General features: G+C 34.0%; 1 protein-coding gene across 24 annotated transcripts in view; it reads right to left on the bottom strand.

Annotated features, from left to right (window-relative positions):
• Positions 1-746: 746 nt before the first annotated feature.
• Positions 747-20,724, bottom strand: part of MATR3 (matrin 3) — a 53,622-nt gene continuing 33,644 nt past the window's right edge. For 8 of the 24 annotated variants that reach the window (XM_072841232.1, XM_072841231.1, XM_072841233.1 and 5 more), the window contains 14 exons: positions 18,248-19,339; positions 13,396-13,457; positions 12,417-12,458; positions 11,980-12,092; positions 11,314-11,366; positions 10,758-10,883; positions 9,280-9,405; positions 8,964-9,131; positions 7,526-7,657; positions 7,017-7,060; positions 6,545-6,920; positions 4,264-4,630; positions 3,646-3,767; positions 747-1,834 (listed from right to left, as the gene is read on the bottom strand). In XM_072841232.1, the coding sequence (XP_072697333.1) occupies positions 1,784-1,834; positions 3,646-3,767; positions 4,264-4,630; positions 6,545-6,920; positions 7,017-7,060; positions 7,526-7,657; positions 8,964-9,131; positions 9,280-9,405; positions 10,758-10,883; positions 11,314-11,366; positions 11,980-12,092; positions 12,417-12,458; positions 13,396-13,457; positions 18,248-19,159 (2,694 nt within the window). In that variant the 5' untranslated portion in view covers positions 19,160-19,339 and the 3' untranslated portion in view covers positions 747-1,783. The remainder of the gene's footprint in view (positions 1,835-3,645; positions 3,768-4,263; positions 4,631-6,544; positions 6,921-7,016; positions 7,061-7,525; positions 7,658-8,963; positions 9,132-9,279; positions 9,406-10,757; positions 10,884-11,313; positions 11,367-11,979; positions 12,093-12,416; positions 12,459-13,395; positions 13,458-18,247; positions 19,340-20,724) is intronic. The other 16 variants (XM_072841245.1, XM_072841246.1, XM_072841247.1 and 13 more) reach the window with 5 other exon arrangements.

Here is a 20,724-nt window from a genome sequence, read left to right as displayed (position 1 = left end):
GCATATTTCTAAGAATTTTTTGCTTTCCAAATATTAGCAAATGAAGATACTGAACTTTCTCTTCTATAGCTTGATACAGCCAACAAAGTAGGACCTATGAAAAAAAAAGGCTATCACTGACAGGAAACAAGTAGGGATTCCGAAACACACATAATGCTTTGTTTTGCTTGCTGTTAGTTAACGGTTACAATTAAACAGAAGTGTTGGTAATTAGTAAAGGCCAAAATTAAACTGCAGAAATAAACTGGCAAGGATTTTTTGTGCATGTCACATTAAAAAAACTTTAACTGCCTTTCAGAGATACATCATGAAATCTTGATATGTCCTTTAAATACATTAAAACCTAGTCTCAAAGAGAATTCCTAATAAGTTCTTGTATTTTTTAAATTAAGAATTTGCTTTTTGACAATAGGTAAATCCCTTACACAGCAAGAACCCCAAAAGATTTTGAAAAGCTGGTAGAACGAATTCTTGATATTCCATGTTAATTCCAACTTTGATACTTAGGTCTAAACATGAGCTTTTGCCATTTCTTCACCCTCAGTATTTTAACCTCCAGAGGTTTTTAAAGATAATGAATAGCCTCATTTTTATGTAACAGGAACAAGAAATCCACCAGCACCAAAAACTTTAAAACTCAGATCTTTAGTAGCAGTCTTTAGAACACTCTAGATTAAAAATGTAATAATTTGTTAAAGCATGCAAAAAAGTGTAACAGTGAATAAAAACCACAACTGACAAAAATATTGGTTAACATTCCAAACATGTATAACCAATGAACATGGCCTAGGTTTTTTTTTTTTTATTGGTATTCACTTCAGAAACTTGAATCCACAGATATAAGCAGTATATTACCAGAAAGTTACAAGTAAACACAGATTATACATGCAAATTTCTGTTCACAAAGGTCACATGTGCAGGTATATGAATTAGAAGCGTGCGTCTAGATTATGGCCAAACTGTTTTTAAAATGCAGAAATGTAAAATTACATCTTGAAATATGAAGAGATGGTCTACACACTTCAAAAATCAAATGTTGCTTATACCAGATGTATGACAGCTACAGGATTCAAGTGACAAGCAATAAGATCTCAAGAAATTAATACTGCTCAAAGAGAACGGGAATATTTTTACATTTCACTGAAAATACATTGACTACTAGAATACGAAATCTAGCAGGAACTTATGGGAAAAAATTACAAAAATCTAAAGCCAATTACTTAGTATTTCTTATTACCTAAACAACAGCATGACATTAAAAGAAAACTGCACCTGCTTTTTAATTGCCAATCTCATATTAGTGAAGATCTCCAAATAAAAAGCAACCAAAAAAGCTTCAAACTCCAAATGAAAAGTCTGCAAGGCTCAGATTAAAATGTGGAATGTTTCAGATGAAAGTAATAAAAATACAATTGGTTTTGTTCTTTATTGAATGGAATCAAAAGTTTTGACATTTCTTTGAAGCTTGGAACTAAATTTCATTTCTCTGAATGATTCTACATCTTTTTTCTTGGTGCAAGTTGTCTTTAAGTAGCTTACGAGTCAGTCTCTACAAAGTACTTCGGTCTGTTACCATTCTGATAAAACAAAATTCTTCATTAACTTAACCGTATATGTATTTTTGCTATAACACTTAACACATGAACAGACATCTATTATTTTTCCACTAAAACAAAAGAGTACAATAGTTTTCTTCTAACTATCAGTATTGTATTTAAAAAAGGTTAACATTAAAAACAAAGAACCATTATTTTCTTTGAAATCGTTAAGCTTCTTGCACATCTTAAGCTTCCTTCTTCTGCCTGCGTTCTTCTGCCAATTTATTCAGAAATTTCTGAAAAGAAAAAGTAATTAAGAGTGATTAAGTCACCTAAGAAAACCTAAATGGATAACTTCCAAAATATTCTATCCAGATTTATGAATTTGAGCATAATTTAACATAACATTATTACTATTTTAAAGATTCAGTTATTCTTGTTAAGTCAGTGTACAATACTAAACTAGATCAGAGTATACCACAGTAGGACATGTGAAAAAAATAGTAAAATGTAAAGATTATTTCAGTTTACAATTAACGTTAACTTGCAGAGATAAGAAAACAAAGACCACACTCGCATAGATGAACTGACACTGCTCCAAGAACACAGTAGTTAAAATAACATGGTTTTATTCAACTAGTGAGCCTTCATTAAAGTGGGGAAACATTTTCTTAGAAAGGCAGTAAATATGTCTGTGGGCTGTTCTTTGGTTCAACTACTCAATTCTGCTGTTGTGGGAATAAAATCAGCCATAAATAATAATTAAATGAATGACTGTGGCTATGTTCCAAAAAAACCCTCATTTACAAAAGCAGTGACCCCTGTACTGCACCTGTAATTTCTAGAGTTCTTGGACATATTAAGACATTAATAAGTAATGTTCTTCCCCCCAAAATCTAAATCACTCAATTTCTTTAATTCTGGGTAGAATTTCTCAAGTCTATAGTTACTCCCAATTGATGAGAGGGTTAAAAGCCATTATAATATCCTCAACGAAAAAAAAACACTCAAGAAGTTATCAACTCATTTAGCATTAGCAAAATACTATGCTGCATAATAAATTTTAATGAAGTTGACAAAGTTTCCTTAAAATAGAAATAATAGTCACTCCAATAGAACAAATGAAAATCAGAATATCTAGAAAATATTAGAAAGCATATCATCTATAAAATATCAAACACCAATACAATTTTTGTACTTGAATACTCTTCTATGTAATACATAATTTCTACTACTAATGGAATGAAGCCACCATTCTTTATTCATATGCTAAATGTTAAGACACATCTAGGTAGCAAAGAACACTTACATTTCAAATTAGTGAAACAGCCAAGGACTGGCATGATTTCCTAAATTAAAGGCTATCATTCCCCGCCCCCCGCCCCCACCAAATTTATGGTTATCTTCATCCATCTACATCAACATACAGAACACGTTTGATGACGGAATACTTTAGTAGCTCTCTACTATAATAAAGCAGTGTAAAAAAAACAGTTTTTTTGTAATTAATGAGTTAACTCCTTTCATGTTTTTCCCCATTATCTGTTTTAACACTTCCTCTTTCAAGAAGTCAAATGCCAAATTTCAAAAGATCCAAATAGAAATGTGTTATGCTTCATTACATTTTATTATTCATTTATCCTTATATCTCATCATAAAAGTCACAGAATAGCATTATTAATAAATAATTTAATGTCAACTGTAAAAATCAGTAAGTATGAAGGGACATGCCACCTCATAAAATTGAAACAGCTTTTTATTGATTCCACTCCAGATTCTTCCAAATTAGAGAAATTACAGTCAAACATTCACTTGAAAATACTGAGATAACTCTGATTATATCAGAATTTATAACATGGCTAGAATATCATTCAATTTTTAATTAGAATGTACTATAAAAAAAAAAGAATGTACTATAAAAAAAGGCTCAATAGATGTTTCTAGAAATGCATTAAACTGCTTAAGGCCCATCAACAAAGAAATAAAAGTGTCACCTCCAGAAGGCATTGCAATGGGTCTACAGAAGGCACCATACACACTTTTCTTTACATACATTTACATGACTTCTTTTCATAAAAAAATTCTCCTCTTGTATATTCAGCCTTACCTTTAATTTCTGATAATGAGGAAGGCTGCTGCAATGAGTATTCTTTGCAACTTCTTCATTTGTATAAAAGAGTGAACACAGCTTACAGTAAAACCCTGTTTTAGGTATCACATAGTCTATACCTAGAACACAAACATACATTCTTACAAATTTAGTAAATCGAAATTTTTCATTAGTGTTCCCAAATCTTTTTTTCCATCAATATTATTTGAATGAGAGAATATTTGTGAGAAGTCCAATATAGCCTAAGTTAAAACAAAACAAAAACCATTACATCATTAGTTAATTTTACTTAACTGATGTTTAAGGTCCCATACCTAACTTGTATTCTTGAAAAGACAGTAATATAAAAGATAAAAAGCAATACGAAATACTCAGAAACCTTTACATGGGGAATTACACGGGGAAAGAACATGTTGTGAAATGATAACAAAAGAGAATACAAAATGAGAGTTGGTTAACTGGAAAATAAAGAATATATTAATTAAAATTTACAAATTATTCTGCAGAGAAGTAAATTTTAAATGGTATCAGAGTTTACTTAAGACCAATTTAAAAATCTTATTTACTAATAACTTGGGAAGGGTGAGAGGGGAAGAAGAAAGCCTTAAATCTCACCAACAGGAACATTGGGCTGATATGGTCCGATTCTATACTCATCTGGAATTGTATAGTCCTCCTTGTTTTCATCACTTTGGCCATCTGCATTTTCACTTGGATCTTTGCTGGGATCATCAGCATTCTCAGCAGATTCAGCGCCTGGTTCTGTATTTTCCTCATTTTTAATTCCATTTTCCAACGCTGCTTCGTTTTCTTGATCAAGTTCCTCGATCTTGTCCACCTTAATTTCAACCAAACCATCATCATTTTTGTCACCAGATTTAAATGCCATGCCCGATTTACGAAGTTTCTGAAGTTCCGAATCTTCCTCATCACCAACCTCATCTAGAGTGACAAAACCTTCCATACTCCCTGGGAAACGACGCTGTTAAGAAAGACAAATTTACTCTGCAACAATTATCCTGCAGCATCCCTTCCATTTGTTTTACTTGAAGGGAAAGGGATAGCGTCTTTGTCTTTATTCATTCTCTCAAAATGCTGACTTTTTCCTTTCTCCCCCAAAATCACGGATTTGTTATAACAAATTTGTTGGTTTTAAAACTAAATAATTAAAGGCTTGCCTCAACATGAAGAGCAGAAAATAAATCGGAGAGGACATTATAGTCTACACTTCTTAAAACTATTATGCTGCAGGGGACTATATCCAAGATGTGATTTGATAAAAAATAGTTCCATGGTATTCTTTGGAAGATAGTATCTTATAATATAATTGTTATTTAGAGAACAATCAGAATAAAATAGAATAGTGGTTTAAAAAGGGGGGAAAAAAATCAAGCTCTGGGGAGCATGACTGCCTATGTTTAAATTTTGACTCTGCCACTTACAAGCAATATGACCAAGGACAATTTACGGAACTTCTCTATGCCTGAATTTTATCATTTATAAAATTGGGTTAACAAAGGTAGCTAGTGCTTACTGTTACCAGGAGGATTAAGTTCATTGGCATAAATAAAGCTTAGAAAAATTTATAGCATGTAATAAGTATCTGCTCTTAAGGATGCAAGTGTATTACACAACAATCATTCACTTCAGCCAAAAAATAACTTTAGGCTAAGTTATGTGACCAAGCCATCAAAATCTGGAGGTAAAAATTAGTCTTCCAATAGCTGAACATTGCTTATAAGGAACCAATGGATCTCACTGTATGAGACCCATTTAACATAGGGGCTTCAAAGGGCATTTTAGTGCTCTAATCCTTAATGTAGATAATCAGCACACCATGCTGTTTTGTTTTACTATTCTTTATGCTCTATGTATTTTTATATTTGTATTCACCTTATATGCTTATCTGTGACAACTGTTCGAAGAAAAATGTCTTAAAAGCTACTAAATTATCTGATCAAGCTTATGTTTCTCAAATAGGAAAATTCTTCAAGTTTAACAATTTTTATTTATTTATTTTTAAGTAATCTCTACACCCAACCTGGGGCTCGGACCCACAACCCCAAGATTCAGAGTTGCATGCTCCACTGACTGAGCCAGTCAAGTGCCCCAAGTTTAATAATTTTTTAAATTAATTAATTAATTAATTTATGATAGAGAGAGAGAGAGAGAGAGAGGCAGAGACATAGGCAGAGGGAGAAGCAGGCTCCATGCACCGGGAGCCCGACGTGGGATTCGATCCCAGGTCTCCAGGATTGCGCCCTGGGCCAAAGGCAGGCGCCAAACCGCTGCACCACCCAGGGATCCCAAGTTTAATAATTTTTAAATGAGTGGTAAAATGTTTTAAGTATCTTGGATCAATTATAAACTCCTATCCTTTTAATTTTTTTTAAGATTTTATTTATTATTTTATTCATGAGAGACACACAGAGAAAGGCAGAGACAGGCAGAAGGAGAAGCAGGCTCCCTGCAAGGAGCCTGCTGGGGGACTCCATCCCGGCCTCTGGGATGGCGCCCTGAGCCAAAGGCAGATGCTCACCACTGAACCACCCAAGAGTCCCATATCCTATCTTTTAAAAAACAAGCTGGACTACAAGGCCGCCTACTAGTCCTTACATGCTACCACTACAATACCCAAATATATATAGATGTAAGTCTTCCTCCTTCCTTACTAAAAATTTCCTTCTGTGAAGTTGGCACTTTTTAACAACTATTATAAAAAGTCTCATTTAATCTATCTATTGCAGAGTTTACTTTTAAATATTATGGTTCATAACTGATTTTTTCTAATATAAATGAGTAATTCTCTAATCTGACTCTGCCAGTATAAATAATATGAAATATTTATCTAACCTAGTTCTCTATCAAAACAGGTCCATATACAATCTTCCTTTACCTTTTTTAGCTTTTTCTTTGCAGCTGCCGAAGCACTGGCATTTCCATCTTTTTTGACAGCTTTGTCTGAAGGTTCCTTTTTCCCCTCAGAAGCCACGTCACCTAAATTAGCAAGATCTGTCTCATCTCCCACTGAACTGCCACTTTCTAGCAGTGCTGCTGCTTCTTCTTCATCTACGAGTAGCTCATCTTCAGATTCAAGCAGCATATTAGGTTCTTGCTCAGCTTGGTCATCCTTTGCATCTTTTTCACCATCTTCACCTGACTTCTCTTCTTGTTCTTTACCTTCAGTTGTACTTTCAGTCTTCTGGGAACCATCAATCTTGGATTTCTTATCGCTTGGAGATTCTTTGCCATCTGGAGAATAAGATCTCTTCCTAGAATCAAAAGGATATCCCCTCAATTAATTCTCCTGAGTTGGAAAACAGAAGTTGAAATATACCAGTGTATACACACACACAAAATGAAATTACCGAGATTTATCTTTTTTCAGTAAGTCAATGCCTCTGTTGGGAATCTAAAAGACAAAATTTTGTATCAGTTAAATAAATGCATTAGAGTATGTTCATGTGCAGGTTATATAATTATCCAATTAACAAATGGTTGAGGAACATCCTTTATATCATCAACTAAGCTTATTCAATCCCATTAACCATACCTAAGAATGTAAGCTGCCCACAGTAAGCAGTTCATTATGATCAACATTTCAACAGAGCAGTAGAGCAATGGGTAATAAACATTTTGGTAGAACTCTGTTCAAATAAAATCTTAAATAAGATAGATAAAAGTAGGAGTTTTTTTTATGTAACACCATTAACAAACAAGCCAAAAACTTGTACTGAAGAATACCGGGGGAAAAAAGGTTGCTATCTTTAAATAACCAAATCCTATATTCTTAGCAAATAGAAATGTTTATAAAAATGTGGTGGCTTGAAATATGTGAAATAAGCTTTATAAGGATGATAAATCCACTACTACATACCCTCAGTACCAACTTTTTATATTTTTCAGACAAGTCAACTTTCACACATCTCCCCTGAAACCAAAGGGCCTTTTTCAAACAGTGGTCGACCATTGCCATTGCATCCTCTCTGGTCTCCATCTCAATAAAGGCCTTAAAAAGAAAAAGAAACAGGGACATTAGTTTTCAAAGACCTGCATATAACTCTGGTGCTTATTATTTTTTCCAGTCTGTTACGAAAATTTAGTCTTTAACACAGAGATCCCTAAAAGTTAAAAGTCACCCAATTACAAAAAATATTTTATTAGAGATTTACACAAAGTAGCAACAAACATTAAAACATCTATATGGAGGCCTAAAACACACACACACACACACACACACACACACACACACACACACACACAATAATTAAAGCAATCAGCTTAGAAGGTATTACTCAAAATACGGCAAGAAAGAAATTAGCTTAAAAAGCCTAGAAAGATACAAACTCAGAATGGCGTTACAAAAGCATTAACGACAACGAAATAAAGATGCTCTTTACTCTGAAATTTTAAGACGAAAACCACAAGTGAATGACGTAATCCAACCCATTCAATTCACTTAAACTTGTAAAGGCTAAAATACCCAGTGTTAGCAAAGCACTCTTGGATAATGCTGGTGTGATTATAAACTGGTATTTTTTGCAGACCAATTTGGCAATATCAAAGTAAAGAAAGTATCAGAATACAACATTCCAATTCTGAAATTCTATCCTTCAATTATGATACAAATATATAAACATTTACAAGCTGCCAAGTCCATAGCACCAAAGGTACAGTCCAAAAAACTCTAAAATATCCATCCATTCAGGAAATTAGTCAGTCTACTCAATGGAATCACATATAAAGTAGAAAGCAACAGTATAATATCACTTGAGCCAAGAAAAAAACAATATACCTACATACACACAGAAAAGATTTTTTTGGATGCAAACCTTGGAAACAAATAGTGTTACCATCTTTACTGTCCACTTTACAGTTTTTCAGTGTTTTACACACTGAGAATCTACTGTATTTTTTTTTTTAAATGACCATTTAGCAGTTTGGTAAAGAAAGTTTAGGAGAAGGTAAATTTAATTATTCTCTTTCTTTATTAAAAATGAAGATACAAAAAAACCTTAAAGCCCTCTAATAACCTTAAAAATTTAAGATATTTTATTTAAATTAACATATAGTATATTATTAGTTTCAGAGGCAGAATTCAGGGATTCATTAGTTCCATACAACAACCAGTGCTAATTACATCACATGCCCTCCTAAATGCCCATCACCCAGGTACTCCATTCCTCCAATCATCTCCCCTCCAGCAACACTCAGTTTGTTTCCTGTAGTTAACTGTTTCATGGTTTGTCTCCCTCTCTGATTTTTCCCTCTCTTCCCTTATGATCTTCCTTAAAGACTTCTGTATGTGGTATTACCTGACTTTTCATCCTCATCAGTATATAATTTTTAATTTTTCCATAAGGCTCAGCAAGCTTGAGAACTGCACTATCAGAATAGCCAGAATGAGGTAAATTGCTAAGATGTATCACACGTCCAAGCTCTTGCTTTTGATCAAACTTCTGGTCTGGCTTCCCTTCAGGTTTCTAAAAAACAAACAAGCAAACAAACAAAAAATTAAATCAAATGGTGGTAGGTATGCTATAATTAGTTGTAAAAATTTAAGTAGTTCTAGTTATTAGCAACAACTTAAAGTAGCGAAAGTGGTACAAATCTGGAGAAAACTGTAATTACCTTTATTCTTTTATACTTCTGGGATAAATGAACTCTCACTGGCTTGCCAAATACTAATGCTGGTGTGGTTGTATAATAATCCACTGCAGCTTGAGCATCCTCTGTAGTTGCCATTTCAATAAACGCCTAAAATTGGACAAAATTATTTCCAAAACAAAACAAAACAAAACAAAAAAACAGGCCCAAGTCTTTCTAGACATATTTAATCATTAATATGATATACAAATGTATAAATATTAATAATTTTTAAGAGTCTAAAAGCAGAACAATGCTATTTTTATTTTTTTTTTCCTAAAGATTTTATTTATTTATTCACAGAGACAGAGAGAGAGAGGCAGAGACACAGGCAGAGGGAGAAGCAGGCATCATACAGAGAGCCTGACATGGGACTCGATCCAGGGTCTCCAGGATCAAGCCCTGGGCTGCAGGCGGCGCTAAACCGCTGCGCCACCAGGGCTGCCCAACAATGCTATTTTTAAAAAATATTTTATTTATTCATGAGAGAGAGAGAGGGAGAGAGGGAGGGAGGGAGGGAGGGAGAGAGAGAGAGACGCAGAGAAACAGGCAGAGGGAGAAGTAGGCTCCATGCAGGGTGCCTGATGTGGGACTCTAGGATCCCGCCCTGGGCCGAAGGCAGCGCTCAACTGCTGAGCCAGCTAATTTATTTTATTAAAGGTCATTTCAGATTTTACTACCTTCATGCTACTCAATTGTCATTTATTATATCTACTTTTTGAAATAATAATTTGGCATCCATTTTGGTAAAAGTTTGGAATGGCTTCCCAAAGAATCATCATCCTTTTATAGTCGTTATAGTAATCAGTGACAATTTTACTGCTTAAGGATAACAATTAATAGGGGATCCCTGGGTGGCTCAGTGGTTTGGCGCCTGCCTTTGGCCCAGGGCGCGATCCTGGAGTCCTGGTATCGAGTCCCACATCGGGCTCCCAGAATGGAGCCTGCTTATCCCTCTGCCTGTGACACACTCTCTCTCTCTCTCTCACTCTCTATCATAAATAAATAAATAAATCTTTAAAAAAAAAAAAGGGGGAGAACAATTAATAGATTTACTAAATAATCCATTAGGCCTAGAAATTAACATAATTTTTAAAAGATTACTTATTTATTCATGAGACACCACTGGAGTGGGGTGGCGGGGAGGGGCGGGGGGGGCAGCGGTGGGCACAGAGACACAGGCAGAGGGAGAAGCAGGCTCCTTGCAGGGAGCCCAGTGTGGGACTCAATCCTGGACATGGGATCATGACCTGAGCCAAAGGCAGGTGCTCAACTGCTGAGCCACCCCAGGTGTTCCCTAGAAATTAACATTATCGACTGTAATTCGATGATTTTTTTTTCTCTATTACATTCCATGTTAATGACTTAATATTACACTGAGTTCTTCTTCTAATATAAAATCATATAATTCCTTAGGAAATATATTAGTAATGAATAAATACTACAGGTATTTCTATTCATACCTCATTAATTTTGTTTAGAATCAGATGATTTGAAATGACTCCAAATGGTTCCACCAGCTGTAATAGTTGATATCTCAAGTTTTTCCCTCGCTGAAAATCCATGATGTGAACAACTCGGCTTGTTTCCTATCCATTAAGAAAAAAATCAAGTCAAGAGGTCTCTTTAGAATCAGGATGAAACAAGTTATATATTAGAATTTTCAAAGTTTAATGCTAACAGATTAAGTATTTAAAACAACTCTTAATATTCTAGAGAATTTTAAGACTACATAGGAAATAAGATGCACTGGGGTTCAGAAAGCCTCTGCAGTTATTTTTAAATGGAATACTATGCACATAGCAAAATTTGTTACACTCAAGGTAATATCGCTATACTCTGGGTATATGAAAGTTAAACTTACAACTATTATTAAAGTCATGTAAAAGCCTGATTTTTAAAAAATAATAGCAGTCTTCCTATCGTAAAGAACTACAATGCAAATTCAATTTATAGGGATTTTGAAATTAAATCACATTTCCCAAAACAACAAGTAAAAGAAAGAGCTGTATTACTGACCACTCTGCCTTTTTGCATGTGTCTTGGTCCTTGCAGGTTCCCATTTCCAGCACCTTTATGAGAAAAAATTATTTTTTCAGTCTTATACTTCTTGTAACAGTTTTAAGTGAAAAATGGGATATCTTCCTTCTTTTTTCTCCCCTTAAGATTTTAGAGAGAGATCGAGCATAAGACCAGGGTTGGGGTGGGGGGGGGGTGAGAGAGCAGCAGACTCTCTGCTGAGTGCAGAGCCTTACAAGGGGCTCTATCTCATGACTTTGAGGCTCATGAAATGAGCAGAAAGCAAGAGTTGGGATGCTTAACCTACTCCAGCCACCCAAGCATTCCTTATTTTGTGTTTTTTTTTTTTTTCTTTTAAAGTAGGCTCCACATGCAGCGTGGAGTCCAATGCAGGGTTGGAACTCATGACCCGGAGATAAAGACCTGAGCTGAGATCAAGAGTCAAGATCCTTAACCAGTGAGCCACCCAGGGTGCCTCAAAAAACAGGACATCTTTGAAACACAAATTAGAGGTTACCATTAGTATTTTAAGAACCAGGTCTTTTCATATGATGCTATTTTTGAGTAATTTTTCGACAAGCTCATATTTTACTTTTTACTTCTAATCACCGTATTTAATTTTTATGGTAAAAGCACTTAGGGAAAGTTAACAAGTTTCATAATCACCCAGATTTCCTCTTGGTCCAACTGCTGGTCCCCCAAGATGAAATGAGGGAGGTGGAGGTCCCAGAATTCCTGGTGCTGGGTTTGTAGACTGCTGCAACATGAATGGATCACCCCTAGTAACATGAGACATAAAATATAATGAATGACAAAGAGATCCATCAGAAATAATTAAGATCTATTGTTAAAACACCCCTTTAATGATTATAATTCCAATCTTGGCAGGTATTTGCATCAAGTTAACTACAGAAAAGCTATAACAGCAATAAAATAAAAATTACTACAATCAGAATTCTAAAGATTTTTTTTTACCCACACTGACTTAAACCAAACCCTCATATTCAATATACTCAAAAATTTGTTTATAAATTTTGAAAGTTTAACCTGAATTCCTTACAATGATCTCCTTTATAAACAAGAGCTTAAAAATTTTAACTTACATTGTATGTCCTGTATCATTGTCAGGATTCCATTCTGGGTAGCTTTAAAGAGACCAGAAAATTAACTTTAAAATAAAACTGTCCTTTTCACAAAATAGCCTTGTTTGGCCTTTAAAACAGAGTTTATTAGTAAAGTTATAAGAGAATTTAAGTGTTAGAAATATTACAGTTTAAAACATAGACTTCCAAAAAAACCCTCCAGAAGTTTAAATTAATCCAAATGAACAAGATAAACTTGTTCTGTACTGAAAATGTAGGTAATATATATTGAAGTTTAATTTTTAAATTTACTTGTTAAGTCATAAGAAGGAAAAGGTACTGCATGGGGAATTGGAAATGCGGGTATATAGGGAAATAAGGACCAACCACAGATTTTCCTTCTACAATATTAAATACCAATACCAAAAACAGAGTTGAATTGTGACACAAGAAAAGAAAGCCCCAAGAGAGCTAGGTATATGTGAAAACTGCCACTCCAGTGAACAATGGGTATGTGTGTTTAGGCAGGGAAATTCCTTAGGAATTCTATTCCAGCAGCTAAATCAGAACCACAGGTGTCTCAAAAACAAAAAATACATCTTGATGGATTTTGTTTGACAACTTGTAATTTCTAATGACTTTTTCCCTTTTCTCTATCTTCTATATTTTTAGAGCATTACTGTTATTGAAAACGCTTGAATCTACTGTACATATCAAAAGCCATTTTTAAGTATTCTCGCAATTTACAGAAAAAGAGCCAATGTTTGTTTGCCCTACAAATAATATTAAACAACAAAATAGCACTACCACTGAATACCTAATATTCTGAAATCAGTTTCCATCTAAACATTTGTTTGTAACTGGTAATGCCCGGTCACTATTAACTATATGCAGTGATAACAATGTGGATATTACAAGTAAATGATGAACTCCCCAAAACCAATCAATGGCTGTTTCTGATTCACGTTACAGATGCTTTAAAGGTATTTCAAACTCCTACATTTCAAGAAGAAGCTGGCATCGACGACTGTGACTTGCTCCATTGATATGTTGACTCCACTCCTGTAGCAAAGTAAATTAGTAGAATTAACAAAAATAAAGCTAAAATATTTTCATTTGAACCATTCAAACTCTAGGAAGTTAATCTATATGCAGTATCACAGACTGTAGAAACACTTGACCATTCACTAGTCACAATGATTTAATTTAAAACATTTCTCTGAATCCTTGTAGCTTGATCCTGCCCTCAAATACGCCATGCACATTCTTGGAAAAACTGGGTAACTTGATTAACATACTAAAAGACCTGACAGGGAAAAGACAGAGTTAATAAAGATTAAGAATAACTGACCTTGAGATCAGCTAGACATACTAATCTCTGCTGTGGACCAAACTGGATTATATATATTGTATCATTAAAACTGCTTTTGTAAAACTCTATGATAAAATATCCACGCTTCTAAACTACTTTTCTAGAAATGTTATAAATGTGAACAATTAGTTTAAAATAGAATTATTTCATTTTATCCAGCTTTGAGGCATGTTCCAAGTGTACTACAGCCATGAAAAACTAAGATTCAACAGGAATGGCTTTTCTAGAAAATGCTCCCCATTTATCAAAAAACTAAGCTCACATTTCCCAAAAGTAAAGAATCAAATTTCAGGAATATGTTTCCAAATTTTAGGGAGGGAAACATTCTATTCATCAATATTTGTGCTCCTTTGTGGTTATTTTAAATGTAAGGGATTAACTTCTTTCTTTTTATGCAAATAAGCTTTCCTTTCACTAGTTAAAAATCCACATATAAACAATCAATGTTTTAAACAACATCAGAAAGAGAAGTTAGGAAAAGTAGGCTCTGCTGTCAGACTGCCTAGGTTCTACTCCAAGGTGCCACTTAGTCGACATGAATCCTTGGTACACAAATTGAAATTTACTATGACTCCATATTCTAGGATATTGTGAAAAGTGAATGACTAAGGTAATCTGCTTATCAGAACATTGCCAGGCACAGAAGTAGTGCTCAAAAAAGAAAAAAGTGAACTGTCATTACATTGCTTATAAAGCTATCTCATTTTACAATTCCTGCTTTACAAGTATCATGGCTTCACAAATTCCCACAAAATAAGGCAACTTTTGTCACATCCACACTACCTAATACATTATATTTGGAATATAAAACACGGTCAGGCAATGTTTTTAAAAGGGGGTCTCACTTAGAGCTGAACTAAAATAAACCCAATTACAAGATACCTTCTTAAAAAGCTTCAGAATGGTATTTTATAAACCTAATCTTTAAAAATAGATTTATACTACAACAATTTACATACTTCCCCTCTGCTCTAAAAGAACTAACTAAAATCCCATGAAAGTACTATGGAAGCTAGATCTCAAAGCTAGATTGTCTTTTAAAAATAATGGCTAATCACTAAGGAACTTGAAGAATCTCTCCAGCTGGCTCCACAACCAGTTATTTGGGATATAAAAAGTTTGTACTTGCAAAGCAACAGACCACTGACTTACTGGAGGATACTTTTAAAATGGCTGTAAGAAGAAGCGCCATAGGTAAAGTTCACAAAATTAGAGGGATTAAACAAATACTTTAACTTAGAATTTTCTGGACTAAAAATATTTAGATTTTATTTAAAATGTCCTTGAGAAGCAGTGTGTTGGGAGAGGAGTAAAAGTTACCCTATTAGGCACATTTCTAATTCACAGGAGATGGAAAGGGTATCTAGTTGAGCAGAAAACTATTTATATCCAATCCTCTATGCTCTTTAAAGGTTCAAACTTATGGTAAATGTGTAGCTAGTCTTTCAAAGTACTAGAAGGAAGGCCAAGATCAAAGAATCATTATGTACCTCCCAAGACCACCCATTCCTAACCTGCACTACCACACCAGATCTTTGGTTTTAAAATGAGGATTAAGAGTCAAAAGGGTTTTTTAAAAAACCTCTATCCTTGATTCTACATTGAGTTAACTTTCACATCAGATTAATAAGGAAAAAGGATTCACTTTTTGAATGCAGAAGTTCTGTAGAAAAATTTCCTTCACCTTGATGTCTTTGAGATATCTAAGTTATATAAAGAAAGAATAATTTGGAGAAGCACTTCTGGAATGGCAGAATAAAGATAATTTAAGGGCTTCTAGAATAATACTAAAAGGAAAAATATGAACTCAAGTGACAAGACAGTGAAAAGGCTGTAGTGGGCACTTTTCTTTAAGTGAAAAGAATTTGAGGGAAGTTTAAGGTTGTGGAGAAAAGCAATTTGACAATCTAAAATGACCTAGAAAGAAATAAAAGCAACACCATCACTGAAAGTCACTTAAAATATCAAATAATGATGACAAATTAGATCACTTTTTCAACTTAAAGTTCCTTCTTTCATAGTAAGATGAAGTTTTGATCATGTAAGCTTTTTAAAACACTACCACTAAGTGACTAGAACAGATTTTCCAAGTTATGCAGCAATACCGGAGAGCAGGATTAAATGTTTAAAAATTTTCATTATCTACTTTCACCACAGGAATTTTCTCAAGTCATTGTTTCTATATCAGCTATAAAATGAGAAAGGACCAAAACTAAAGGTAAATAATTACTTTTTCAATAACGCAGATACCCAGAAAACATGAGCTATGTTAAGGAAACTGGAATACATTAAGAGAACCCAAGTGCTTAAACTTCTTAAAAATGGTCCAATTTACAAATATAAATTTTGTAAATCAATCAATCAATGGGCCTCAAGCAATTCTTAAATGTTCCCAATACTGTGATATAATACCAAAACTAGCTAGGGCCTAAGCATTGTTACAGGTTTAAAATACCTCCTGCAATAGGCAGGGTATCTTACTCTTGAATCCAAAGTTTCATCAGATAATTAAAAACTGTTCTTTTGTTAATTTAGATCCACTTAACTATAATTACTTATTAATATTATTGTTAAGGAACTAACAGGCAGCAAAATTTGGAGAGAAAAGATTAATCACATATAATAACAGAAACTTTTCTCTGATTAAAGCCCTCTTGTGGTTTCCTTTTGTGTTCCTTTACTGTTTTTCTATGTGCAACAAGGGTAAATTACTGCCCAAAGTCAGAATAAGATTTCTAGCAACAGCTCTTGATGTATGAGGACTCCATTAGCAAAGATTTTAAGTCCCTTAGAATCACTTTCATTTGAGTCACTGTAACTAGCTATTTCCCTTGGAATTTAGAGATCCTGAGGACACTGATCATATTGCCAGTTCTGCAAAAGGCAAGAAGTAACAGAAAAACTGAGTCACCAAAGTTTTGTGGATCTTTTCTTTAAATCAACTCCTATCACAGCTAAAACTTTATGCAACATATTTGAAAAAAGACAACACTAAAGACACCTAGCAAATAAAATTCTCTAACTTTTGAGTTTGGGGTTATGTCTTCAATAAAAATAAATCTAAAAATTTAAATTTAGCATTCAATGTTAGTTCATTTTATTTGGATTAAAGATTAAAATATTCTTTGTGCTGTACTTAAACAATACATTAACTCAAAAGATTAATTCAAAAGATATTTTTCAAAGTATTCTGTGAATTCAAATAAAAGAAGTCTCCTAATTATCTGAGGCAAAAATACTGAGAAACAAATAGAAAAAGAGTGTGACTGGTAATACTTTAAAAACATCATTCAGATCTAGGATTTAATTTACTCAAAAAAATCAAGTCACTAAAAAATGCATTTTAAAGGGATAGATATGAAAATGATCCTTCCAAATGTTACTGTAAAGAAAAAACCCTGTAATAGTAATCATCATCAATTTCATGGCAGCAACATGTTAAGTAGAGTAACTGTACAGCACATCAGGAAATATGGACGGTCAGAGATCATAGATCAAGCTAGTAGAGTGCTATTATGTTGACTCTTAAGCCAACTGCACTGCGTATTGGAAAAAAAATCAGTGAGAATGAGTAACACTGAAAACGTTGGAAGAGAAAGAACTAAGTATTTAAAAGGGCATTTTGAAAAAGCTCCCATTTTGCTAGATGTGATAATTAAAGCAAAGGAGAATTAGATATATACATATATATTTTGCTCAAATGACTATACCAGAAGTCTAAACCTAGTCAGAAAAAGAATATGCTTATGAGGAACATAGAGCAGGATACTGCAATAGTTGATTTTTCCAAGTTTCTAAAGGGACAGATGCAATATGGGATAATAAAAAGTGAGTTTTGAAGTATGTTTAAGAAAAGTTGTGGAAAAGGAGAAAAAAAATGATGAAAAATTTCAGTCATAGTATGAGAGTTTGTGTTAAAGGGAAATTAAAAAAGAAGAATGAACTAATCTAAAATATGAAACATACTGAAACAAACACCAGGGCTCTACATTAACTCTTTCCCTGTAGCCACAGATAAGGAAAAAAAGAGAATTGTTCAAGAATACATCTTTACTACATACAAATCAGCAATCAAGACAGATGGAGAGCTAAAATCTAGCATCCTGAATGGCAGAGCACATTGACTGCAAAAAAAAAAAAAAAAAAAAAAAAAATACTTAAAACAATTCAACAAAGCAGACAAAAAAAACCTGCTTAAATATATGATTAAGAAGAACATATTGATGCCAAAAACCAACAAGATAATCTCAGTGGATGACAGCTTTGTGGCCAGAAGTAATCTAGGTAGATTGTATTAATGTAAAGCCCTGGTTTAACGCTCAAAAACAATTACCTTCCAAATAAAGTGTTCTCAAAAGCATAAAAATTCTCGATCAACTCAGTGTCACCAGACTACAGAATTAGAGTAAAAGATATAGGTAAATACAGAATAGGCACTACAATGTAAAAGAAATTAGAAGTATCTGTTGCATTAACTCACCTTATTAGAATGAACTGGCAAATCACATATAGAGCACAGATGGGGATAACCCTTCGGTAAGAGTCCATGGAAGTCTTCAATATTGCTACTTGGAGGAGCGCCCCTCTTTTTCTCAAAGAGAGATCTCTCTTGTAAGGGGCCAGGACCACGTCCCATTCTCTCATACTCACTGTCAAATTTATGATAGTTATGCGAGGTCTCACCAAAAAAAGAATCATCCCTACACCTTTCTCCATCTCTTAATCTGTCATCTTCATAATCCATTCTGTCATAATAACCAGATTCTTGAGAACGACTTCCATGGTCATAATCAAGCACTGGGTTGAGACTAGGACCACGATCATCAAAACTATCTCTTCTAAAGTGCCTTTTTTCTTCCCAATCATCCCTAGGTACTCTGTATGGTGGTTCCCGTGTAGCAGATCTGCCATCTCTACCATAACTCAATGTAGGGCCTTCTTCAGTTCTCCTCCTTTTAAGCTGTAGAAGGATTTGGGGCAAATTCTCAGGAGTAATCTTGTCCTCTGGATAACGACTCAGTTCATCTAAGTCTCTAGCAGACAGACCAAAGCTGGCCAAAATGTTACTGGCCTGGTCTGCATCTCCACGGTGTTGAGAAGACAAAGGGAGTGGACCTCTACTTCCAATGTTAAATATAGACTGCAAATTATGGGAAGAAGTACTAGCAGAAGACAGTGCACTATGAGCTCCTTGTTGATTCAATGAAGAACTCATTCCAAGATTCATTAAACTAGCAAGGCGTGCAGTACCCTGGTTCATCCTTCCAAGAGATGCTGGCATACTTAAAGACTGGGTAGCAGCAGCAAGAAGGCCTATTCCTGCTGCAGACAGGTCACGCCCATGACCCTGCGAGTCCCTACCGAGAGATGACTGCTGGAATGACTTGGACATTGTAGAACTATCTCTTGTCTAGTTTATAGACTTAAAAAAATTTTTTTTTTAAAAGAAGGCCAAAAAGAAAGCTCGAACTAGCAAACTAGGTTAACTTTGCTTCAAAAAATGGTAACGCCAAGAAAAAAGGATCAATAAGGACTGTAGAATCTTCTTCAAGCTGAGAACCAGCAGACAACTCTGTAGAAAAATAAGCAATTTTAGTCATAAATCCCTTTAAGTAGATGCTGTTTTTTTTAGAAAAAAAACTTATGCATCATGTTGATTAAAAAAAAAACATTTAAGATCTCAAACTTACAAGGAATTTATTACATATCTTAAACAGATTCCAGAAGTATGCAGAGCCTGCATATAGATATTTAAAAAGTCTTTCATGCTAAAGTTTATTAAAGGGAATTTCATACTGAATTTAAAAACATTTTCAATTGAAGGATTAGATGTCTGAGTACATCAAAATTTCAGTAAAAATATAGATGGGTCTCTTCTTTTGAAAGAATAAAAATACACCCTATAATATGATGTTTAAGTTCCAGGAGAAGACTAAAAACAAACAAAAAAATCAAGGTCAGCAAGTCAAAGATGAATCAGTTGTATTCTGCTTTAGAAAATGAGACCTATTTATTACTATCAGAAAGAACCAAGCAAAATCACAAGTAAATGAAGCTTAGGAGTCAAGTACCTAGTCTAAGATCTAAGACCAAACACAATAGTTGAGACCTTTATGTAGCAAAATCAATTTGAGGTAAAGACAGATGTGAAGAAAAAAATAAGTGACTTCCTAGTTTAAGGATTTCTGCACAAATTTAAGCCATATAACTAACTGCCTTCTTATTGTCCATCCTCAATCAGGCAGTGCTTATTTCATTTCTAATTTTAAAAAGTAAGGAGAACTAAGTATGGTCAATATAGAAATAGGAGAACTTCCAAGAAAAAACCCAGGTATAGGAAGTATAGGTGATTTAAAGAAGTGAAACTCCCCTCTAAGTTAACATTCATCAAAGCTCATTTGATACTCAGAGCGACAGAACCTCTAGAGCTCAATACAGGTAAAAATGAAAATGATATTGTGCTTACATAGATTTCCATAAACTTTTCACGAGAATAACCCAATCACCTGGAAATTTTAAATTCTGAACACAATCAATCCCCCAAGAAATGTTTCTGGATGAAATTACTTTCATTACCTTCCTTAAACCGTATTTCATCTCAACTTGTTACAGAGGAACTTGCAAGGCATTTTCATATGACTCTCATAAAATATCAAATGATATACATAAACAAATGCTCTTGATGAAATAAATTTTTATTATCACAACTATATATTGAGGTCTAAAGTTGTTTGCTATGTAATTCAACTAAGAAGCATTGCTGTCTTAAGTATCATACATATGATCATTCATATACCTAAGCACTGGTAGTTTAATACTATTAAACTTTATTACATTAAAAATTGGGCAATATTCAATAGTTACAAGTCTATTATGGGACCAATTCCACCAATGATCGAATAAAGCAAGGAGGAAACACTGGACATAACAGTGGTAGAGGAAGTGTAAAAAAAAGTT

The sequence above is a fragment of the Canis lupus genome, chromosome 10 (genome assembly GCF_048164855.1).
Source record: "Canis lupus baileyi chromosome 10, mCanLup2.hap1, whole genome shotgun sequence".
NCBI classification, from domain to species: Eukaryota; Metazoa; Chordata; class Mammalia; order Carnivora; family Canidae; genus Canis; species Canis lupus.
Note: the sequence above shows the minus strand (reverse complement) of the source record. Positions and strands in the feature narration are given on the sequence as shown.